The sequence below is a fragment of the Rhipicephalus microplus genome, chromosome X (genome assembly GCF_043290135.1).
Source record: "Rhipicephalus microplus isolate Deutch F79 chromosome X, USDA_Rmic, whole genome shotgun sequence".
Lineage (NCBI taxonomy): Eukaryota > Metazoa > Arthropoda > Arachnida > Ixodida > Ixodidae > Rhipicephalus > Rhipicephalus microplus.
In genome coordinates, this window is record NC_134710.1 from 481,469,520 (window position 1) to 481,494,381 (window position 24,862).

The 24,862-nt window shown below is 45.1% G+C and overlaps 1 protein-coding gene and 1 pseudogene across 1 annotated transcript in view; one reads left to right on the forward strand and one right to left on the reverse strand.

The window, feature by feature from the left end:
• Positions 1–5,963: 5,963 nt before the first annotated feature.
• The window catches only part of LOC119160792 (O-acyltransferase like protein), a 435,386-nt gene continuing 416,487 nt past the window's right edge, over positions 5,964–24,862 (forward strand). Inside the window, exons 1-2 of the mRNA XM_037413026.2 lie at positions 5,964–6,528; positions 19,456–19,667. Coding sequence (XP_037268923.1) covers positions 6,138–6,528; positions 19,456–19,667 — 603 coding nt within the window. The 5' untranslated portion in view covers positions 5,964–6,137. The remainder of the gene's footprint in view (positions 6,529–19,455; positions 19,668–24,862) is intronic.
• Positions 13,347–14,107, reverse strand: LOC142777086 (uncharacterized; annotated as a pseudogene).

Below are 24,862 nucleotides of genomic sequence, written 5' to 3' on the forward strand. Positions count from 1 at the left end.
GTTAAATGTTATGCCATGCGTGCGAAGTCTGCGATAAATCGTCGATAGTATGCACAGAGGCTGAGAAAGTGTCTGACAGCCTTTTTATCGGTCGGCAAAGGGAACTGTTCTACGGCTGCGATTTTTTCAGGATCGGGACGACCACCTGCATAACTGATGATATGATCAAGAAATCGCAGCTCTTCGTAGCAAAAGTGGCACTTCTCAGGCTTCAACGTCAGGCCCGCGGACTGTATGGCTCGTAGGACCACCTCAAGTCTCTCAAGGTGCTCGTCAAACGTTGCGGAGAGCACTATGACGTCGTCCAGATATAGTAACCATGTTTTTTACTTTAACCCAGAAAGCACAGTATCCATGAGTCTTTGAAAGGTAGCAGGCGCTGAGCACAAACCGAATGGCAAGACCTTAAATTCATACAACCCATCTGGTGTTACAAAAGCGGTCTTCTCGCGGTCTCTCGGGTCCACCTCGATTTGCCAATATCCACTTCGCAAATCCATTGAAGAGAAGTATCGAGCGTGCCGAAGTCTGTCGAGAGAGTCGTATATACGCGGTAGTGGATATACGTCTTTCTTGATCACCTGATTTAGCTTGCGGTAATCCACACAGAAGCGCAGGCTGCCGTCCTTTTTCTTAACGAGGACTACAGGTGACACCCAAGGGCTCTGTGAATGCTGAATGACGTCATGTTCAAGCATTCTGTCTACCTGCTGTTGTATCGCTTCACGTTCTTTTGGAGCCACGCGATAAGGATTTTGGTGAATAGGTCTCACCGTTTCGTCGGTAATTATTCGATGCCTGGTTAGAGGCGTGCGGCCAACTTTTGATGTTGTCGAAAAGCAGTCTTGACGTTTGGCCAGTAGCTCAAGGAGTCTGCGTCTGTCGTCTTTCGGCAAAGTAGTGCTAACGTCCCGAACTAGCGCTGAATTAAGATTTAGCGACTTATCGACTACCGCCGAGCAGCCATCGGCATCTACGACATCGCCGAAGTAAGCGACAGCCATTCCTTTAGGAAGGTGCCGGCGCTCAGCACTGAAATTAGTCAGCAGCAAGTCCGTGCGTCAAGCAGCAACTCTGACGATACCTCGTGCGATAAAATACCGTGGGTAAAGAGCAGCGAGCTTATTTGGTCTGCAACTCTTTCGGCGTCAAACTGAGAAGCGGCGGCCACCGAAACAAGCGTTGATGACCTTGGCGGGAGAACCACGTCGTCATCAGTAATACGCAGTTGGTTTGGTCGCGCCTCTAGAGAATTGCGTGAGCCCGAACTGTTGCAAAACGTAATCAAGCTCTCCGGTATGTTGATGACGGCGCCATATTTCCGTGAAAAATCTATGCCAAGAATTACATCCCTGCAGCATGCGGCGATAACGACGAACGACGCAGTGACAGGAGAACCTCTGATTTCAACTCTTGCGGTACATCTTCCAGAGGGCATCAGTAACTGGCCCCCTGCTGTTCTCATGTGAGGGCGCGTCCACAGGGTCTGCACTTTTCTGAGGCTGTCGGCGAGGTCGTGATTGATAATAGAGAATTCGGCACCAGTGTCGACTAAAGCTGTCACTTTCTGGCCGTCAAGAAGAACACTAAGGTCGGCAGTCACAATTTCATCCTTTTCACAGCTTATCGGCTGTACGACGTCATGCTGTGGGGGCTTCTTGTCATCATATTTATGGCCTGCAACATTGCCCCTGGAGGTCGCCGCCCTCAGTTTCCCCGTCGCGGGCTAGGGGACCTTCTTGTACTAAGATCCGCGTAGGTGCGGCGGTGCGACAAAGGTGAACGCGCGGGGGATGGAGAGCGGGATTGACGTCTCAGACTAGGAGGGTGGGTAGGCAATGCCTCCTCTTCTGTGGTACAGCCATCCTCAAAGTGAGAACGGGCTCCATAAAAAGGGGTGTCGTCACGGCGTGGCGTGTATTCGTTGTTGGTACGTCGACCGTCAAACCAAGGTCAATGATGACGGAATGAATCACCTCGATGCCAGCAACGACGAGCAATATGGCCTGCACCTCCGCAGTGAAACATAGTGGACGTCTGTCCACTGTGTGCCATGCATCGGTTTTGCCAGTCGGTAAACGTCTAAGCATTTCCCTTGGCGTAACTGCCCATGGGGTGGCTGTGGACGGCTGGTTGTATAACCGTAGCGTGGGTGGTTGATGCAGTGTCTGCTCTTGCGGCGGAGACCAAGGCACCATGGGCACCTGGTGGTACTGCGTCGGCATAGTGGGTGGTGGACGTCGAAGAGCGGCAGCGTAGCTCATAGGACGCTGCTGAGTATCAGTACTAGTCGTAGACAATGCTTGGTGAATTTCGTCACGTACGACTTCAGCAATCGACGCGATAGGATTTTCAGCAACCAGAGTCCGTAACCTCTGCAGTTGTTCGCGAACTATCTCCCTAATCAACTTTCGTAAGGAGGTCTGATTCTCAGACGTCATAGCGTTTGCGTTGATCGGGACATTGCAGGACATGCGGTCATATTGCCTGCAGCGTTGTTGAATGGCCCGCTCGATAGCCGTAGCTTCCTTAATGAAGTCAACCACGGTACTTGGAGTGTTGCGCAGTAGCCCGGCGAAAAGCTGTTCCTTGACACCGCGCATGAGGTAACTCAACTTTTTATCTTCCGTCATTTGCGGGAATTAGCTCAATGAAAAAGACGAGTCATGTCCTCGGCAAACATGGCGACGGTTTCGTTGGGTTTTTTAACCCGTATCTTCAATAACTGCTGCGCATGATCCCTTCTATCGACATTGGCGAAGGTATCGACGAACCTCTGTCGAAAGTCAGGCCAAGCTGACAAATTGCCTTTCTATTTTCATACCAAGTACGAGCACTGTCGTCAAGGTAGAAATAGACGCGAGAAAGCTTTTCCTGTTCCGACCACTGATTGACCTTGGCAACACGTTCGTAGTTGTCAAGCCAGTCGTGGACTCTTCATGGGCACCACCACTAAAGCGATCGGGAACGAGGGGTTGAAAGATGGTCACCTGAGATGGGAGCATCGGAAAGCTGTCTTGGGGCACCTGTTGTGGGCTTGCGTTGGCCTTTGGTTGAGGTGTACGGTGCCTAGGAGGTTCCGGCGAGTGAGTGAGCTCAGGCGGGAGGCCTCGCAACCATCGACTGGAGCGATGCACTGGAGTTGCTACCGGTGACAATGATTCTGGACTCGATGAACAGCTCCCAGTGGGCGTGTGGAGCATCAGACAGGATTACAGCCCAGCTCCTCCACCAGTGTCACGGTACAACGCGAATAAAACAGAGGTACACCTTGAGGTAATGAAAGCAGCGTGTTTTAAACAGCTGAGCCACAAGATCGTCTTCTTCGGTCTCGAGTGAAGCTTGAGGCCCACTACCTCCTGTCCACTAAACCCCCCATCATTGTTTTCGTCCACATGTAGACACGCGTCAATATGTGTGGTTTGACATCCCAAAACCACCATATGATTATGAGAGACGCCATAGTGGAGGGCTGCGGAAATTTTGACCACCTGTGCTGGTTTACCATGCGCCCAAATCTGGGCACACGCGCCTACAGCATTTTCACCTCAACTGAAAATTCAGCCGCCGCCGCCGGAACTCAATCCCGCGACATGCGGGTCAGTAGCCGAGTACCTTAGCTACTAGACCGTGCACCGCGGCAGGGCCCCGTGTTTCCTGTAAATTCTATACCCAATGAACGTAAGTTCTGAATAACTAATGCCGCAGTGGAGTCATGTTTCAGTGAACTCAATTACACCTGTGCTATGAGTATTCACAATAGTTGTGAGATATACCATTTTGTTCCTAACGCCGCGGGCACTAACATTCAGAAAACAAAACGTTCAGTGGTTGCAAATCCTTCATCATTTACCTCGTGCACGTGTTCACTGTGTTTGGAAAGAAGGACGATTGTCATTTTGGCAGCGTTTTTTTTTTCAAACCGTTCATTGTTATTTCTATCCTTGTAGTGAACCAGACTCGCTACTTTTCCTTAGCGCCTTGCACGAGCAGTTATAAATCAAAGGTGTTTACTAAGCTATCTGGTCGCAGCTGAAAACTTTTCAGAAATTTATACACTGCTTCCTTTTAGTTAAAAAATTTTTTTGAGCCACATAAATTTTTGTGGCGGTCAAACAGTTTAATAAGTATAGCCGTAATCTGTCCAATTTTCCCGTAACAACCTCGTGCATTACTCGAACGGATAGTACTTTATAGCTGAGTTTGTTCCGGAACAGGCCCTTGACCCACTTTCTGTGATAGATACTCAGCGAATATTTTTCAGTTATTCCTTCTACCTCGATCCTCAGGTCAACAAACTTTCTTTCCAGGTTTTGAATCGTGTTTTCTATATTAGCTATTTTTTCGTGAGCTAACTTCTTTCACTAGTTCCAGGTTTTTATTTGTGAACCTAATTATCTGCATTTACCTAGTTTTAAATTTGTTTCTCTGTCACTCTTCCTGCCCAGTATTATTTATATAGATTTTAGGGATTGTTTATTATTAGTTATTCAATTTTTACCTTATGAAGCACATGCAGCTGATAGTTACATGAAGAATAAGCGTTCCAGATTGGATGTACATATAAGTCAAAGGTCTGCTGCCAGAGCCAGATTACGTAGCAAAAGGCCTTTTTAGAATGAATCAAATAATAATATTTCCCGCAACCTCTGTTGTTCTGTTCACTTTAATTGCAGCGTGCCTTCTAGAGCAGGAGTCTATAACACACAGGCGTCTATAACACACAGGCCGAACGCAGCACGCCTACTTTTCAATTGCCTTAGACATGCAACACTTCATCGCATGCTTTTAAAATGACTCTGCAACTGTTCATGACATTGCTATATGCTGCATACAATATTTTTCGCCCATCGTAAATAATAGTGCTGTATTTGCGGAATGTACACACAAAACAATGGTGTCATTTACTTTTCTTAAGATTGTGGTCCCCTTGTCTTGTACGACCACCATAAACTCAAAATTTTATATTCCAGGACGGTGTTTATATTGCGGTCCTTGTGATGATCGGCATCGCTATGTTTATGGAGTCCTCATCCATATATGAGAACTGGAGCAGTATATTACGTATTAGAAAAGCATATGAAATCGCAACGTTAGGTCACAATATATAGTCAGCCCCCCTTCACCACTTCTTCACTGTCTCGGCCCTTTCCGGAACTAAATTTCGTGAAGGCCAGTTTGGGACTTCTCTTATAGCCTATGTCGAGCTAATACTTTGTGGTGGCTGCACGAGGTGCCTCTCACAAGTGCACAATTGAAGCGCTGTCATCTGTTCTTATTCTCACTTTCATTTTTACATATTCATTTTGGCTTCACTGATTGCTATACTTCTCTTGTTGCACATGAAACCAAAAGAGTAGCCAAGGTGCACCGGGGTCCGTCGCTGTCGTCACATAACAGATTTATAAAAGGAGAATATGATATTTATTGCAGCTCAAAGATAGAATGGCAATATAATAAATAATTGTGAATTTTCGAGGCTAGTCAGAGGTATTTTACGGCACTCTGCCGAACATAGGTTCTTGTTTTTTTATAGGAGGGGAGCAATTTGGTCCTTCCGGAAAAAATAACGCTTCATTGTGTGCATGGAAGCTCGTTATGTGAACGAACGGCACTATTGTTAGGGTGCTTATTTAAGTGTCCAACTTGAAGTGTCCCCGCTTTGCTGTTCCCACTATCACAACATGTGCCTATATAATCGCTCAAAATATACATATTTTATTGACCATAAATATTTCACCAAAACAAATAATTGAACACTACCAAAATACGCAACTCATTACACAAAGCATTTTCATGAGTACTCGTATAACAATAGGTTTCATCGCTTCTGCATTCGAGCAGAAATGAGAGACCAGGTGTGCTCTAGGATGGCTGGAATTGCCTTTGAAGAACGTGTGAGCGCTTTCCTCGCGAATGAGGAAGTGCTTAGCAGTCACCGAGGAAGGCGTCAATCCGTTGCTATTCGAAGGGCAAACTGTTCTCTGCCGATGACCGACAGGGAAGTGCGGCGATCATCGTCGGGCCACAGATATTTCCTACAGAGCCTTTCTTCGGCACGGTGCTCAGTGGTGGGCATCTTTTCTGCGCGATATCTAGCACTACAACCTATTTCTTCAGGTACCCAATCAATGTAAATGAAAATACACGAAACTATGCCTGCACCTCGTGCTTTCAGCTATCACTGCAAGCGAAGCAAACTAAGGTGCCAGCGTGCCAAAGGTCTTGAAATGAAGACGCGACAGTGGCTCACCATTGGGGTCATGTGCTGCTTCCTCTCTCATATGCCTGTGTCATTGGCTCACCACGTAGAGGAGTCTAGCCCCAACAGCACCATGCTTCCGACGCAGCAAAGCTCAACTGCCAATCTGGCCACGAAAATTCGCCATTTTGCTGGCAACTTCGCGCAAAGCATACCACCATGGATCAAGCAGCGGATGCTCCAGGCAGAAGTCTCGATTGAGTGTTCCTTAGGTCTGCTGAAGACTCTTCGTGGTCTCTCCAACTTGGAACCATGGACACTGCGCAGTAAGCCGGACACCACGATTGAGTTTTTTTGCTAGTACAATAGAGTAATGGGCACATTCTGGCAGCCCTTTTTGAACCAACCAGAGAGCGGGTAAAATAAGTGCCAGCGTTTATATATACGTGATATTTCGTTATGTTGTCATGCGATTTTCTGGTCAAAACATGAACACAGGGCTAATAGTCTAGGCTATTAAATGTACATTGCAGGATTACTCCAATGCCGAATTGCCATTTCCAGATATCATAGGCATAGATATCTGTGTCTTCAAATCGGTAACATTGAGCGGGCCCATCGTGTTGAACCCCGTCAAGAAGAATATAACTGTTCCCTCGTTGTTAAACTCGTCAGTTATAAAAATAAAGAGTCAGCCCTAGGCAACACATGTAGACTAAAGATATCTTAAAACCAAGCTTCTTCTTGATAGAAGACTTCCTGCCCCGCATTCAGTTATCTTGAAAGAAGCTTCTTGACTACGCATGTGATAACCGTGGCTGAAACGAAAAAATGAGGCTAAGCTTCCATTCAACTGGTCTAAAAATCAGTCGTTAGTGATATAATGATGTCACTGACAAAATCAGCGTGATCATTCCGAAAAAAAAAAACATCACACTCACAACCTGGCCACTTAAGCAACGCAGGCTCAAAAAAGAGCTGATAATCTGTACTGATTGGCGCGTGTTACAAAAGCAGCACAACCTAAACTCTGTTGTTAACATGAGCTTCACTGATCCCATTATCGGCACGGAAACGTGGCTAAAGCCAGACATTGATACCCATGAACTTTTATCTAATAGGTTTTCGGTGATTCGCACAGATAGACTTTGCGGCAAGGAATGTAATGTGTTGATTAATGTAAAAAAAGACACATTTACCAACAGCCTTTCTTCAATGATAGCCCCCTTTAAACTGCATTACTAGCATGCTATTTAAACCACATAACGTTTGTAATAGGCAATTTTTAAAGAACATTCATTATCACTGAAACTTCGTCAAAGAACTTGCCATTGTCATTGCTTACGTTGATAGTGAGTTTAGGGCACGCAACGCAATGATTGGAAATAGTACCTAGCCGGGTATTAATGACGTATCTATAAAATCACGTACCACTGTGTAACGCGGCAATACCATGATTCTATTGATATGTTTTGATTTGTTTTAAAATGACGCAATTGGTGCACACGCTACACCCAGAGACGCAATTATTAAATTTTCAATTACAACACACTCTGATCACGATAGAACAACTGTCCTAGAACAGATCATTGACCACACATTTATTCACTTTCTCATTAAAAAGAAACCAACAAACCTCAGTCCTGTACTGAAAAAGGGAAAATTGTTCTAAAGTCGATCTAGATAAGGTAGAAAATGAAAGGAAAACGATCTTTTTTGAGAATTTTGAACATATTCATATTAACGTTTTCACAAAACTGGGCGCAGTTTGCGAGATATTAGACGAGGTTGATCACTGAAGCTAAAAGTAAACAGTGGTTGATCAGATGTATAAAGCATTTGCTGAATAAAATATATTACATGGAGTTTAAAGTCTGAAATTTATAATATCAAAATTATAGTATCGATGGCTTTAATATCATTATTAGAGACGCTGTTGTGGTGGGTTCCAAAAATTTTGACCTTCTGATGTCCTTTAACGTGCATTGATATCCCAGAGTATACGGATATTTAGCTTTTCAACTCCACGGAAATACGACCACGATGGCCGGGATTGGACTCGGAACCTTCAGATCAGCAGTCGAGCATTATATAGCTGGAAAACAAAAAGTGTTTTTACGCAAAATGTACTTCCACCTTTGGACTGCATATTTTACAATGGCGAACACCTTTGAACAAAAAGTGAGAAAAATAGGAAATACAACTACTTTTATACAGACTTGCCCAACTTCGTGAGAGATAATCCAAAAAAAAGTTTGGGAAGGTGATATCTCCTGGAACGTAGAAAGAATGACCCCATGTATGTCCACCAGATTATTATCCTTTCAGTGCAACAAATTTTACGCATGCTTTCCATTTATATTTTGTAGTATTTTGTTAGAGAGAATCCGTTATTATTGACAGGATGATATATAACATTGCACTTGATTGAGACGTCCATCTCATGTCTCGTATATTTATAACCTCCAATAGAGTGAAAAGCCACCGAACATTTTCTGTTATCTTCAGTCCTGGCTCCGATAGTATAAGCATAAAATTGTTTAGACTTTCTCACGTTTTTTCAGCACTTCCTCGCGCACTAAGTTTAAACAATTATTAGGGAACCTCAAATTATTCACGACGGGAAACTTGCAATTTAGTGCTGATATGTGAAAAGGGCGATACAAATAAAATGGGAACTAATTGTCCAATATTTTTTTAAAAGCAAACATTTTTTGCGTAAAGCAAGCACTTTTGGCGTATATCTGCGTATCTAACCATCTAGCCGCTTACGTCTGGGTGCTCTCGTGATCATTCTGTTCACTTGGCGTGAACCAATATTAGCATGCGAGGGTAAGGTAGTTTGACGAATATGGCGCGTTTTTCAAGACATGAACACTATTACAATTCCTTCACATACGTCTTCGATACTTCCCGCCAAACAACGGCACATACCCGGGGGCAGGCATATACCACGGGTATGCACGTATGTACCACATCTGATTGACACCTATTATCTACCAAGGAACTACGAGAACACACATGGGTAATTCCAACGCGTGAGCGTCAACACAAACTTGATATCGGCAGCGTCGACCAGACGAATGCACAGAATGAATGTCAGAATCCCAGCAGTAACCGAACCCAAGCATTCTGCGTCGCAATCAAGCATTCTAACACAAAGCTACGTCAGGTCTCGGAGCCACTTTTCAAATATTTAATGGCCCCGCCGCGGAGCTCGAGTGACAAAGGTGCTCAGCTGCTGAACTGCAGATCGCGCGGTCGAATTCTGCCGGCGGCTGCATGCATTACTGATGAATTGATTGATGGATATGTGCGGTTTAAGGTCCGAAAACAACCATATGATTATGAGAGACGCCGTAGTGGAGGGCTCCGGAGATTTAGACCACCTGGGGTTCTTTAACCTGCACCCAAATATGAGTACACGTGCCTACAATATTTCCGCCTCCATCGGAAACGCAGCCGCCACAACCGCGATTTGATCCCGCGATCTTCAGATCAGCAGCCGAGTACCGTAGCCACTAGACCACCGTGGCGGGGCTTTATTAGGTCCTTCGAAATGCTTTTTAGCACGTTGCGTGCCGCTCGCACGTCGAAACAGAAAGATCAAGTCTCTCTGTCACGTCGTGGGCCCGTTAGATTTCCGATAACTGTTCGAGTTCGGAGCTGCTAGTAGCACCCTCCTATTTGAACGGCGTGATGACTTCACCACAGCGTAACGCGGGGAACCGCCAGAGTATGTGTTCTAAATTTGCTATATCATTGCAGAAGGAACATATACTAGTTCGATGTATTTCAAAATAAATCTTGTGCAATAGCACGGGGTGAGAACACGCCCCGACTTGAAGAAGCGTGAGTATCAGAGCTTGAGGTCTGTTGTGTGGTGGTGGGCATTGTCTCCCCGGCAGGCAAAAATGTTTTGCAGTTTGTTATACGAGATGGGAAGGTCCAGGTTTTGCCAAATATCAGTGCCCCTCTCCCCATTAGCTACGCAGTTCACTAGTCGTCACGCAGCTATGTGGGCTGACTCTTTGAGATCGGGCGGGGCTCCCTCAATGCATTCTATGTGCGCTGGGAACAAAACGTGTGTGTGGGGCTTGATCTCCTTGTCGCGAAAGATCCGTAAAGCCGGTTTCAGTATCGTGCGCTTGGCAAATAATCTGACCACCGTTCTCGAGTTGCTGTATATTGCGGACCTCTTGTTGTCCAGCAAGGCGAACGTTGTCCGGAACATTGTGGTGTTTATGAAACACCAGTGCCACTGTGTACAAGCCTACAGCGCCATGCCTGATTATGGGCTGAATAGCGCTGGTCCCAGCGCCTCCCAGTGCATGTACTGGAACGCTGGAGCAGCAGCGTCCTAGTACTCTGCGCAAAATGGCTTCACAGAAATAAAACGAAGGTGCCCATTCACTATAAATAAATAAATATATAAGTAAAATAACGCGCATTCACAATTACAGTAAAACAATGAAAACTTAAGAAAAAAAATAAAACACCTCTTGGCGGAATTCGAACTTGCTACCTCCTGATCTCTAACCTAGTACGCTACCTACTACCCCATGCCACAACGTAACTGTGAGTCGTAAAACTACTATTTATCCGAATAACTCGCCCTTCAACTTTATGTTTTCAAGTCGCACAGTCAAGACTGACACGATATTCCTTTTCAAATAACAATTGCGTCTTGATTCGACAGTGACGAACGACTTCTGGGTACCGACTTACGCGCGGATATTAGCAAGAGCGCAAAGTTTTTTGAAGCATCTACATCTTTGCTCTAAAAATCTCTAATTGACTGGAGGAGAAGGCACAGATTGTGAGCTGGTGCTGCCGATAGTTTTTTTTTTCCTTTGATTGTCGGTTCTAGCACTTGCTACGGGTCAACAAGTACAGATGATTTACATGTGTTATTTGGTAAATATCCATGCACACGAGTGAATATTGAGTATTTTTTTCGCGCAATCAACGATGTAGCAGTACACATCCAGCGTGCAAGATTACATATATGCAGTTATATCGATACCTGCAACTAAGAAACCACCGAAGAAGTGACTAATGCAATCTGCTGAAAAAGTATGCCAGTATGTTAGTTCACTAACGCGTACCAAATCACCAACTGGAAATTGCGTGTTCTTACGTACGAGTCAGAGAAGTACCGGCTCCTGCGCTCAGAAGGAAGCTTTCGGTGACAGCCTACGTTGCTGAAAGCACGAGACATCGCTCGTCGCCGCTACTTGTACGGGCACCGCACACGCGAATAAATAGTTGAGTTAGGTTCAGGGATCTCTAAAGTATACTTTACAGCCATTCTTACACTTTAGAATTGTGCCTACACAAAGTGAAAAGCGCCGGCAGCAGGTACGCCGATGCAGGCGGCACGATATGCCTCGCTGGGACGGGGCACTGGGTTAGGCTGTATTCGAAGCAGCTGAGTTGCAATGCTTGAAGTTTCTGCATTTGAGCTTCGCAATATTTCTAACCGTTACGTAAACTCTACCTGAAGTAAGTGGAAGGTCAATCAATGCCAGAAATGCATTTACGGAGTGGCGATGGCGAGCGACAGCCGTTTTTCTGGCCTCCGCTGGCAGTATACAGTGGGCGTGCCAGTGTACAGATATGTGCAGTTATATCAGTACCAGCAATTGAAATAACACCCATAAAATTACCGATGCAATCCACTGAAAACCTATGCCAGGGAGTCAGTTCACAAAGGTGTAGCAAATTACCAACTGAAAATTGCGTGTTGTTATTTATCGGTCAGAGAAGTACCGGCTAGTTGCGGCCGGCAGTTTTCGGTGCCTGCGTAGCTGAAAGCGCACAGTTCGATCTTCAGCGCTCCTTGTGCGAACATCGACACAAAATAAAATTGTTTATTTACGTTCATGGATGTGTAAACTATACTTTATAGTTATTCTCACACATTAAAGTTGTATGTACATGAAGCAAGGAGCGCCGGTAACATATATACCAACGCGGCTGGCACGACAGGTTTAATGCTCGCTGGGCCGGGCACTGGCCCAGTGAGAATTGGTATGGTTGAAGATTCTGCATTTGAGCTTCGTAACGTTTCTAACTCTTACCTGAAGTAAGTAGAAGGATAAGCTTGACGAGACACACATTTATGCGGTGTGGCGGAATCGAACGACAGCTTTTTTTTCTCGCCTCCGCTGGGAATCTGTGCGAAGCGATCGGCAGAGCTCATTTACGTTCCCTCAACTTTGCGGCAAAAACAATTTCTTGCTTCTGTTGGGAGTGGCGTGCAGCTCCAGGCTTAAAAACACTGCAACTTGGAATCGTACGGTTGATGCGAATATGGCTGGTTTATGCGGGAACATATGAAAAAAGGTGCATTAGAGCTGTTGCGTGACGTACGTGAGCAATAAAAATTACGTTTGCTCGATATCTGTTAGGGTAGCATCTCTCCCTGCCATAAAATTAGGCGTTTTATATTCAATGACACCAAAACAAATCACGGCTCACGCTACGATGGCATGCACGCTGCAGCTGCGCTGGTAAAAACAGTGCGTGCTCCAGTATTTACCAGCGCTTGCCAGTGAAAATTCCAGCGCTTCCAGCGCTTCGCAGTGCGCACCATCATCACAGCGGTTGAGCCAGCGCCCCTACCTGTGCAACACAGCTTTTTACTAGTGCGCCCAACAAAGTGCCAGTAATTACAAGCGTGTACCAGTGTCTCCAGCGTTAACCAGTGCCAAAAAACGTACTGGCATCACGCTGTTTTTGCAATAGGGATACTGCCCTCGTGGGGGTCTCTCACTGCCGCATACGCCTTCCCCTCGGGATACCGGGCCGCATCGACGAAGGAACAGGTCCAGGTGAGTTCATGAGGTGTTTGTAGTAGAAAATTTGCCCTGGCACGCCTTCTACCCTTATTATGCTCGGGGTGGACAATTCACGTGATGGAGACAACGATGATTTCTTCAGAAAAAATCATACCGCAACTGTAGCTTTTTAAAGCATACTATGCATGGCTTAGAGGCAATGCAAAACACGCAAACAGTTTTGAGTGCACTCAATACACGTTACCGCAATATTCAGTTCTCTAGTGAAGTGGCGTACAAAATCTAACGGGAATGTAATGCCATTTTCAGGCAAGCCACATCGCAAGGTGATTTCACTGAAACTAAATCTTTTTGGTACTGAATATAGGCTTAGATAAATTCACGATTCCAGCAATGAGGGTTGAAAAGTCATCAATATAAGGGAAAAGCTGAGTGCTGAGGTTTCTTGACAAAATTTTGAAAACTTTCAAAAGCTGAATGGCACGCTCCACATGAACACGAATAGCTGCAATGGTCTGACTTTCTTGAGCTTCACGCTGTGTAAGCTGTTTCTTTTTACGTAAAAAGGGCGGGCGAACCAAATTTACGTGGTGCTGAAAGCAGAGGCCCTTGTCCACCATTATGTTATCTATAGAAGGGAGAAATTTTCAAGAATTTCACTTTTCTTTGTTATAAAGGAATCTGACGCGCTTCCACCATATGCATTGCACAAAAAGCTAATATGGCTTCCGGTTTCACAGACTAAAACCCTAGCTGTGTATGTTCCTTTGTACCAGCTGTAGGTTGGTAGTCGTGATTCTGGGTTCTTCAGTTTTTGCAGTAGAATTTCCGTGCAGTCCAAAACTGCACGTACATTTGCGCATTTTTTAAGATGAAAGGTGTGGTTGTCGACAACCGCCTCTTTGCTTGGCCAAAATACCACGGCTTGCAATATTTTCGCCAGGGTTGCTACTGTTTATTTAAACATATGTGCTGCTGTGGTGCGATGAATGCTAAAAATTACCCCATCTAACGAAAACGGAAGATTGTGGTGAAGCTTCAACATGGTCAATAGCACTGCATCTTCATTGCATGGGCAAAAGCTTTTTGCCTGCATAAGCATGCGGGTGTCAGTGTAGAGATCGCAAAGATTATAAAATAGCTGGTAGCATGGAATACTAGTGATTACAGGAAGGTCTTGTTTGTGTTTTTATATGCGCTATTCTGAGTGGTTGATGTCTCTCAGAGTCAAGGGTGTTAGCTTCACTGCCACTTTCTCTAGTGAAGGCAAGTGCTGCTGCTGGAGCATCTGAAGCAAAAAAAAAAATTAAAACTTTGTTTTCCGAAAAATGAAACATAAGCTAGGCAATAAGATCATCAAACTAACCTACAAAGCTACCTTCACTGTCGACATCTTGGTTGCCACAGGAGGTAGAAGTGCCTACGTGCTGCTGTATCTCGCGTTCAGGCGATTGTGCCACGACACCTTGAATATCTTCAAAGAGCTTAGCAGTCGAATGTATCGTCATGAATGGCGCATCCACTGCAACAGAAAAAAAATTTGCCCAACTTTTTTGCCAAACTTGGGCCAAGCTGCATTACAAAAGCCCACTGGCAGCTAACCTTTTAGGATGTTTTCATTGCTCACATAATGGTAGTCAGGGAAGGCAGGTGTACTCCTACACTGTGGTACTTAGTCTGTCGAAAATATTCTAGCCAAGGTTTACATTGCTTGAAAAGCTGGCTGATATTTTGAAGCAATATAAACTAATTTCATGCCATCGATGCGACGATATCAAAGTAGCTTAGCAGATGTGTAGAATTCGAAGCTGTGCAATGCCCATAGTTCTAAACACCACCAAGTAGACACGGGTGTGTATTCTTGTCTGTGCCTATTTCTCACTGTTTTTAACCATGAATACAGACCAACTGGCTCGCATTCTCTCTTTTTTCAAGCACACACTGACTGTACACTAGTGTGGCTCTCCCACTCTACTTCAGCTTTCAATCGCCCTGTTACATTCACACAATAATTTCCTGGACCTGTGAGACAACCCACCCATTTTCACAAGATGAGACAACACTCCAGAAAAGATGCTTGGATCTATGGCAACTTAATTCTGCTCCCGAGGTAACATTCACTTGACTGAGACTCGAATCACGTAAACACAAACAAGCACGACTGTAACAGCATGCATATTGATGGCATATGAATGTGCAAATGTTGTTTGCTTAAACAAACTGCTTCAAAGTGTCCCAATGTTTTATTGTAAGCATTGTTACCAAAGAACGTACCAAAGAATACTTAAAAACAAAAAGCTAATATGGGCACCAAACTTCGCACTTCTTCACACTTCAGCTTTACTACTAATAAAAAAGGTCTATTTCAGTTTCGTATTTAAAATTGGTCATTAAACAAATAAAGAGAATATACTTCAGTAAACACTGTCTGCCATTCTTACTTATTGTTGGCCGCGCATCAGTAAACAGGTCGAAACCCCGAAAAAGAACCACACACTTAATAAGTAGTGATTCGGAGCATCGAGGTGGTGTACACCTACAGCCTTTGAGCATAAATAAATTGCTTGACAAGCGTGACACAACGTAGCTCACTAATTAAAAAATAAAACTTTAATAACCACTCTGTTGTTTCTGGATTCAGCGACGCTCAATGCCCGCAAGATCCATAGAGCACGCCAGTAAATTCTTCAACGGTACGACTGCAGGTTGAACGCAGTGCTTTTTGCAGCCTGACGTGAAAGAAACATGTTATGCTAGCGGTTTAAGACCAATATACAGCGCACGTACAGTGATTGAAGCACGATACTTCTTGCGCCGCGGGCAAGCGCTGGGGACTCCAAGCTAGCATTTTTCATCGCAAAAAAGCGCAAGTGCGATAAATTGTGACTGTATTCTGCCAATCGTTAATCACAGCGCCTACTCACCAGCGGCGTAAAAAACACTGTCGAAACATTGCACATCAATCGTATAAAACTGTACTTAAACGATCGTATCACGTCGTCTACTATACTCGGCGAACATTCGCGCTCCCACTCCATAAACAAAGTATTCGGCACTGAATTGCTTGCTGCACACACGTGCGTAGGAGATCAGTTCTTTACCGATTCAAACTTTACAAGCCATGCGTTTCGTAGTTTTTTTTTCTTTGGGTAAAAGTGAAAGCTGACACCTGGCTTTTGCGCGTATGTTGAGCACTGTGGAACGAAGTATTAAAGTACCATAGCCCCGATGAGTTAGACTGCAATGTCCCCAAATGGGTGCTGTGTGCACACTGTGGAGGTCGGCTTGCGTGAAGAACAAAAAAAAAACGCCGTTCAAAAAGAAAAAATCCAGAAATCGCAGTGCGTTGACCCATCAGCTTCCCTTGGGCAATGCCGAACAAGGTCACGTGATCCAAATCTGCACGTCACATTAATTGCAGCGCTCACGACTCCAGTGGTAGGTCTCGCACCCAATACCACTCTCTTCCCCCTTAGTGCTCGGAAGGCTGGTTTGCCTGGTGCGGAGAATGAATCCTCGCACCTGAGCGCGAGCTCTTTTGCTGCGGTTGGTGATGCCATCGACGAAGGCGGCCATGTGCTCGGTACACCACGTTAAGTCATCAGGGAATGAACAGTTGTTAGTCAGAATGTTGTGAGCACCCAAAAAAATTTGGTCAGCGTCTAAGGACCTGACGGTTGTCATGGAATGGGTCACGTCCCTGACCATGGTTTCGTTAACAAGAATAGGACTAACGGCTCGTATCTACAAGAGTGAACACAACACAGCGTCATACGGATATCGATACCCTGTAAGACGTTCACGACGGAAAATAATAAAACCATCTCACCACATTGTGTGTCAGCCAAATTTTCGAACATATCTTAAGTGATAGGGTCTGTAAGTACATATAGCGCTACGAACTCTTCCCAACTAATGTGGTAGGCATTACACCTCAATTATACACACAAGAGCCACGCTTCTCATCAAATAGAAGGTAATAGACGCCTCTACCATTGATCCCAGAATCATTCTCGCTCTAGATTTTGGAATGGCGTTCGATACCACACATTACAATTACATTTTTGAAGCCATCTCTAGCTAATCCGGAAGTTTTAAAAGACGTTTTCTTGAGTTCATTTGGCAGTTGTAGGAGCAGTCAGGAGACGCGTAATCAGACAAGTTACATCTAAATAATACCAGCATCCCTCAAAGTGCAGTGAATTTGTCTTTTGTTATTAACATCAGTATCATGACTCTCACTAGACAGCCTGATAACAGTGACATCAGCTCCGCCATCTACGCCGACGACAACACCATTGAGTCCAAGATAGCCTCGGTGGGTCACACCGAGAAAAATGTACCAAAAAGCCACACGTACAGTCGAGAAACACCTTTCTCGTATCAGGCTCGTACTATCGCACGAAAATTCCGAGCAACTGGTCTACCAACCCATCCACGTGAGGCGATGACCGGGAGATTGAATACCAACCGCGATGACCGACGTACACTTGTTCACTGAGAATGGCTCGTCCCGTAAAGACATCACACGTGCGCGACGCATGGTCACCTCAGCGAACGGCAGGCATGCAGCTACAATGCAGAATTTACAACCACACACTTCGCACGCTATTCGGGGCTTATACAAATGTTATCGCAGGTATACGATGAAGCATCAAAGAGTAAAGGTTGATGCGGCTCTTCCGGGCCTCCTTTTTCAGCAATATCAATCAAGGTGCCGCTATTTATCAATTACCATGCCTCCATATCATAACGCTTGGAGCACTGCCGAAACAGCATATCTAGTGGTCAATATTAAACAGACTGTCCAAAATGTTTTGGTGTTACTTCCAGAAAAAGTACCAGAAAACTCGACGCGTTCGACGCACGCAACAAGCACGATGAATTAACGAAGCGCAGCACACTTGCTATATTTCCAGGCTGACATGAACTGGAGCGCGGGAGGGGATTCCTGACAGTGTAGATACCAGCTTCACCCTGACTGAGGAAATAGCAGTTCTTCGAAACACTAAATGATCGGCGATCTTGGTATATCCATTTCCACGAAAGAAGAATTCGGCGCAGTATATCCAGGGCAGAGGGTGAACGTGTGTTTTAACTTTCATATCTATTTATTCATTTATTCATTCATAACACCTGAAAGATGCGCTATGGGACAACATGAAGAGAGGCGAATAAAAAAACAAACTGGCGGGTCGGAATATATATCATGGCTTCAAAGATGGTCTTCTATAGAAGCCTTGAATTGAGCAATGTGAGTGATGAGGGCGATATGTGAAGGATAGGCATTGCATTATCCAGCAGTATGCTGAAAAAAATGAATATTGATGGGTGGACATGTGTGCACGTGGCAGATACACAACCTTTTGGTGTGAGCGGTGAGGGCAGCAAAAATAATGATTAGGTTTTCTGGAGGCAGCTATAAAAAATTAAAAGATAACCACAGAAGAGACAACACGCTCTTCGTAGACGCATCTCCTTCGGCACAAACAAGCTTCATGGCCGCTGCGGTAGACAAGAACGGTCGTACCATTGTGCCGGCTCACTTAGGACTAAGCCTGTCAAAGTGGTCGAAGACGTTTCCATCCCTCTAGTTCTAATGACTGGAGACTTTTCTATGTCAAAGTAAAAGGAAAAACATTTTTTAGTCCGGGTGCTTATCACTATAGTGCTGCTGATTTATTGCGATATGAATGATATGTATACTCAAAGTGTATCCGCCGCCGCCACCGATGGATCCACTGTGCTCTTCGATGCATGTATATATGCATACATATATACATATATACGTGTGCATGTACATGCATTCATGTATATATGCATATGCATATGCTGAATATATGCACAAAAAACACACCAAGACAATTAGTCAAGAATAAGGATTTTTCCAAACTGTGCTACCGGGGCTCCACAGTGCGACTTGCTACACGTTTTGGTCACAAATGCATTATCGTCTTGTATACTAATGGTGAGCTGATTACATACACAATTTACCGTTGTTGCTATACATATGTCTGAAGTGTTTCGGCGTGACGGAAGCTTGCTCACTGTCCCCCGAGGGATGGCGCTAATGGCTCAAGGTCACGCTTTAAATGACGTCACCTCACTCGCCTTTCGCCAGAGTGAAAGTGCTCACTGTAGTAACCTGCAGGGCGTGGTCGACTATCCTCGCTCCCTAATCTTTCGAGCGAATTCTAACAGATGGCTTATAGGTATGTGCAGCGGTTTTATCGCTAAATGTGCGCTAGAGTAACAGATCGCAAGAAGAGGACCTCAATCAATGCCAAAGCCATGTGTTTTAATATGGCATTTCAGTTTGTTGCTATCACATTCATTGCTTCATCTTTACAGTGAAACGGGGAATTTTTCCGCTCTTCCGTTTTTTTTCTACACAAATTTTCGCATACTATAGTTAGGAAAAACATCACTACCCTCTGCTTGTTTATGCAGTGATCGACTCATCAGGCAAGGTGCCCGGCAACCTGTTCATTGGCTCTGTCTCGGAGCTGGGGTCCTTCGACGAGTGCCTTGCCACAGTTGTGAGGGACGAATCGGGTCGCGAGCTAGTCAGAGCCCAGTACTGCAGCTTGTACGTTCGCCCAGAAAGTGACAGCTCGATCATTGACCTATTCAAGCCGGCTTTACTGATGACGCATCCAAAGGTAAACGTCTTTCAGCTCTTTAAGGATCGTGCCACGTGATTCACGGGTGTCGAAAAAATGCGACAACAGCAAAGTTAACACTAAAATAGCTCTTTTTAGTCGTGGTGGTGCCACCTTAAAGTGCAGGTTACCTTTATGTGCCGCGAGTAGTGACAACGCGATGCAATTTGTGAACACAGGTAGTGCTGCATGTTGTATTACCCAACTCGTTTCGACTATATATCGTATCCAAAGTCAGTTTAGCAGTGAGGGTGATAAAAAAGGACGACATTTTGTGAGTCTTTCTACCCGGTTTGTCCAGAAGCTCAGCGGCTTCTTTACAACCATTCCTGGTAATTCGTGCTTTCTCTTGCTGTAGAATATTATAGACCGAGGAATACACCCGAATATTTGCTTTCAGTGAATGCTGTGTTCATGAGATGGCGTATTGTCTTTCGGATGTCCGTATATTGATATATATTTTATAGCGATAGCAACTATATGGACACTCTCGGCTGGGTTTTGCTGCTGGCGTCTACGTCAGCATCCACCATCGTTCACTGTATGTGTATTCGTATTTATATATATGGCAGTGCAAGAAAGAGAAATAATAAAGAATAAGAATTCGGTGCAGGGAATAAATCGTATGACCACTTGCTTGTGAGAGTGGGGCATTAGCCACTGAGCCACGAAGAAGCAACTCCTTGAACGCTGAAACGGCAAGCTATTTATATATACCACTTACTCCTGGCGGTGCCGATCTCGGGAGAAAAATCGTGTTTTTTTGCGTGACCAGCAAGGTGGTGCAATAAGCGCGCATCGCCAGATCGTCACGATGCGGCAACGCGCACTCATGCGTTCATCTCCCATGCGTACTTTGACCCGATGAGCGGGGTGGGGTAGGCGCTTACGCGTGCAGTGCTTATCTCGCGGCGGGGAGAATCACACACCCTGGGCTTTCACCGGAAGATTATTTTGTACTTACCGGGTGCTCAAAGGTCACTGTGCTCGCTGCACAGGCTCTGTTGGCAAAAAGGGCGTGCTTTTCAGGCACACCTAAGTAACAACTGACACACTTATTCGCATTAATCTGTACCTGTGAGTACGTTTCGTGTGTTATTTGTGGCTGCGAATTGTGGGGCACGTTTCGATCTGCTTGACAATCTTCGTGTGGCATTCTAATTTGTTGCTATCACATTCATGCCTCGCGTTTTCGGGAAAGCTGTGACTTTTTGTTTATATTTTATTTTCTGCTTTGTGTGACTTTGAGTTTTTGTTATTTCTATAATTCTGACTAATAGTGCTCGTGGTGAAGTACTATGTTTTCTATTAAGAAAGATGCACCGTACGTTCAGAAAATTTACAAGTATGAAATTTTGATTAGAAAAACCTAAGTCGTAACGGACGACTGAAAAGGAGTGTGTGCTACAGGCCACATTTGCGCCTTCTTCGAAAAGAAAGAGGTAATTTTTAGCTAAGTGCAAGTTGAAGACTACAGCTTGTAAACGATCCTTTTCTCTCTCATGACTGACTGAAGCTGTCGATAAATTGAGCGGACAGCAGCTGGACGCCGATGGCCTCTCGCGATGTCCTGTTGAATCACCGGGCACTAATGATGCCGAATTCATTGGTTCTTTAGAAGTTGATGCAGTCGCCATTACTTGGCAATGACAGAACGTCCAAGACCTTGACTCAACGATAAAATTTTTGAAAGGAGAAAATGGCCCAATACTCACACAATGAAAGCAATAACAAGCCATCTCCGGCTCCGTCACTGGCCGCCGCTGGTAGCCTGAGCAATCTAGTGCTGATCTGCCGTTCTGTGTGTGTATCTGTAATGTCTATCTCTTGTGCAGCAGAAAATATCGTGCCATTCACGACACACGTGCGCCTGGTTTCTGTTCTGCGGACGCGCGTCTGGCGTTCTTCACGGCAACCGGTTCGTCTTCTCGTTTAATTAAAATGGAAGTCCTGCGTTGACAACACACTGACATAGAAAACATTGCCTGGTAAAAAAAGTGAGAAATTTCTGCTAAGTCGTGTAATGCCAGACCACAGCGAATCTGGTCTATGTCATGATTTCCGATAATATTTGCAATGTCCAAAGACTGTCGTGCCACCAAGCGGGATTCAGGAGCTTCCCCTCAAGGAGCGCTAATAGATGACACAATGGCAGAACAACGATGTCGCTTCCTTGGTCGGCTGTTCTAGCTTCATAGTCAATGCATTAGAAAGAAACGAACACTATGACTTTGCATGTGTGCTGCCTCAGTGAACAGAACGGCTCATCTATGACACAATAAGTCGGATTCGTTCCTGCAGGACGCGAAGTTTTCGTGAAAATGCCTAACGAATGGCGCTTTCAAAGAAAGGCAATAGCTTACACGTATCAGCTTCAACAGGTTTTCTGTTCCCTATTTAGGTAAGTTAATTGTTATCACCTGGCCTTTGCAGAAGGAACTCACCTTGTTTTACTTTCGTCGGGGTCACGGCCGCAAGATGAAAAACACATGGTCCGGCCTGCCGCGTGCAGCGAATAGTGCATGGCACGCCTGGTGCTCTGAGCTGCCACAGCAGCGCCATCAGTAAGAGAGCCTCTGGAGTGACCGAAAGTGAGAGTGCCGGAATTATTGCGGCGGATCGCGGCTAGACTGTCCAGCTGATATGTACTTGTTACTTTGTAAATGGTTACAATAAACTTGCTGTAGTGTTAACTATATTGGTAGTCGTTCTACAGAATGTGCGTCTGGAATACTTCAGCCTAATTATAGCAAGCGTTAGTTTTAAGAGAAATGGTTCTTACGGCGAGTATCAACTTTTCGCGTCATTTTTTCTTTTTTCTTCTTGTTGCGCCATTCACTCTAAATAGTGTTTGCGTTAGAGCTATTTTCTCAACAGCAGAATCGTTTACTGACAAGTGTGGTTGTATTTCCGGAATGATTGTTTCTCACATTCTAGAAAGGAAAGCACTGTGAACATCTGGTGAATGATAATTGTAGTGGGGCTTCTTCATTGAGAAGGTGCAGACTTGGTTTCCAACAAACTCGACAATCTTGTCACCTTGCGCAGCACCCTTGAGCATCTCCATAAAACAGGCAATGTCAGTGTTATGTTCATTAAACTGTGCACGCTGCTCAGCCTCATCCACTTATTCTTAAAGGGCCTGCAGTGCTCTTTTCATACGAGCGATGTTCGCTTTGAAGCAGCGCGTTTTCTATTGTGATAGCAATTATGTACACAATCTCGGCTGGATTCTCCCGCGAGCGTTGGCTTCGCCGTCACCTACCGAATACGTAACAACATATACGCAAACGCAAGAAAGAAAAGCAATTAAGAAAAAGATTTTGGTACGCGGAATTGAACATGAGACCTCAGAATCGTGAGTGCGAGACGTTAGTCAGTGAGCAACAGAATAGCACCTCATTCAACGCTCAATCGGCAAGCTATTTATACCTACTATTTTCCGCTGGCGATGAATGACAATCTCGGGAGAACAATCGAGTTTCAGCATGACCAGCGAGATGGCGCAATGAGCGTGCGTTGCCAGATGGTCAGAAGGCGGGGGAGCGTGCTCTTATTCACCACATGTACTTTGCCCAGCGGAGGGGGAAAGCTCTCGCGAGCGCTCGCTTATTTCGCGGTGGGGACAATCGTACACATTGTGCTTTCACCGGAACGATTCTCTTGTACTTACCGGGTGCACAATGATCACTGCGCTCGTAGCACAGTCTCCGTTTGCGAAAAGGGTGCAATTTTAAAGACGGTAATCTTTCTTAGACACCTTCGACGCGAAAGTTTTGGTCTGTCTGTGTGTTTGATTGATATGTGGTGTTTAACGTCCCAAAACCACCAAATGATAATTAGAGACGCTGTAGTAGAGGGCTCAGGAAATTCCGACAACCGGGGGTTCTTTAACGTGCACCCAAATCTGAGCACACAGGCCTACAACATTTCCGCCTGCATTGGGTCTGTCTGTGTGTGAGCTTGCCTGTTTGTCCCCCGAAACGATACTGGAAACGACCGAAATCCCACCCCCGCAGCGCTCACCAATATTGTTGAAGTTTCGCTATTGAAACTTGTGCGATTGGGCACTAAAAAGCAAATATTGCGCATATTTTAGGCACAATATCTACACGTCAACATTCTGTGGTGTGTCGGTTTAAACTAGATAAGGCATACATAAGGAATTCTAATGATCGCACCATTTATCACGCTGAGCTGACAATGCGACGCTATTTACGAAAAGTCAAGTGTTTCTAATGCATTGCTAATACGACACGGTGGTGGCACCTACCCGTCGCCTTGCAACATTCCCCTTATCGCCTCCAAGATGGGCGCACATGCCGCGCGCTTCGTTTTCTACGATTACTGCCAGATAGCGCTCATGTTTCATGTGTCTCGATGCGCTCGTTCGCCTCTGCTGCATGCATCGAGGCACTATAACGCAGCGCCTGCCAGATACAATTCACCTATTTTCTCGCGCACAAAATCAAATAGACGGTTTGTTCACTCTACCCAGACGCAAGGCTATCATCTTTCGACGACATTTGCAGTGAAACGTGCAGATACGGGGCGAATTTTCAGACAGAGCGAAGTAAAAAATGGAACGCTTGCTTATTCACGTTTATCTGTACCTGTGAGTACGGCTCATGCTCCTTTTGTGCATCAGAAACATTGGGCACGTTTCGATCTGCTTGCCATTGTGCTCATCACCTTTCGTTTTGTTGCTATCACGTTCATTGCTTCGCCTTTGCAGCAAAGTTATGGCCTTTTTTAACATCTTTGTCAATTTAACGTTGTCAAATGTAGTTAACATGATTCATTCGAAACTGATGAAATCGCCACACACGTTTCATTTCTTACTTCGAAGGTGCTGGGCGTCGTGGCTTCATTGCTGCCTCTTGACGACTTGTTTGAGTAATGACAGCCCTGTCTTGTGGAGGAGCATTGCCCGAGCACTCGGCCCGCGACTGCGCATTATCATCTTCTATTTACAAGCGTGGCAACCTCTTCCTCACAGTTGGCATGCTCCTCATGTTCATGTAGCTTGGATAACCGAGGAACACATTCTGCATAGCCCTTGGCGAAAGTGTCATCAATTATCGGTTTTCTTGCCGTGCTCCATGAAATACAAGAAGCACACCCGGGACCTGTCATTCAGCTGGCATACTGTTCCTTTGTCACCGGGTTCTATATATACACGGCAAAGGTTTCAC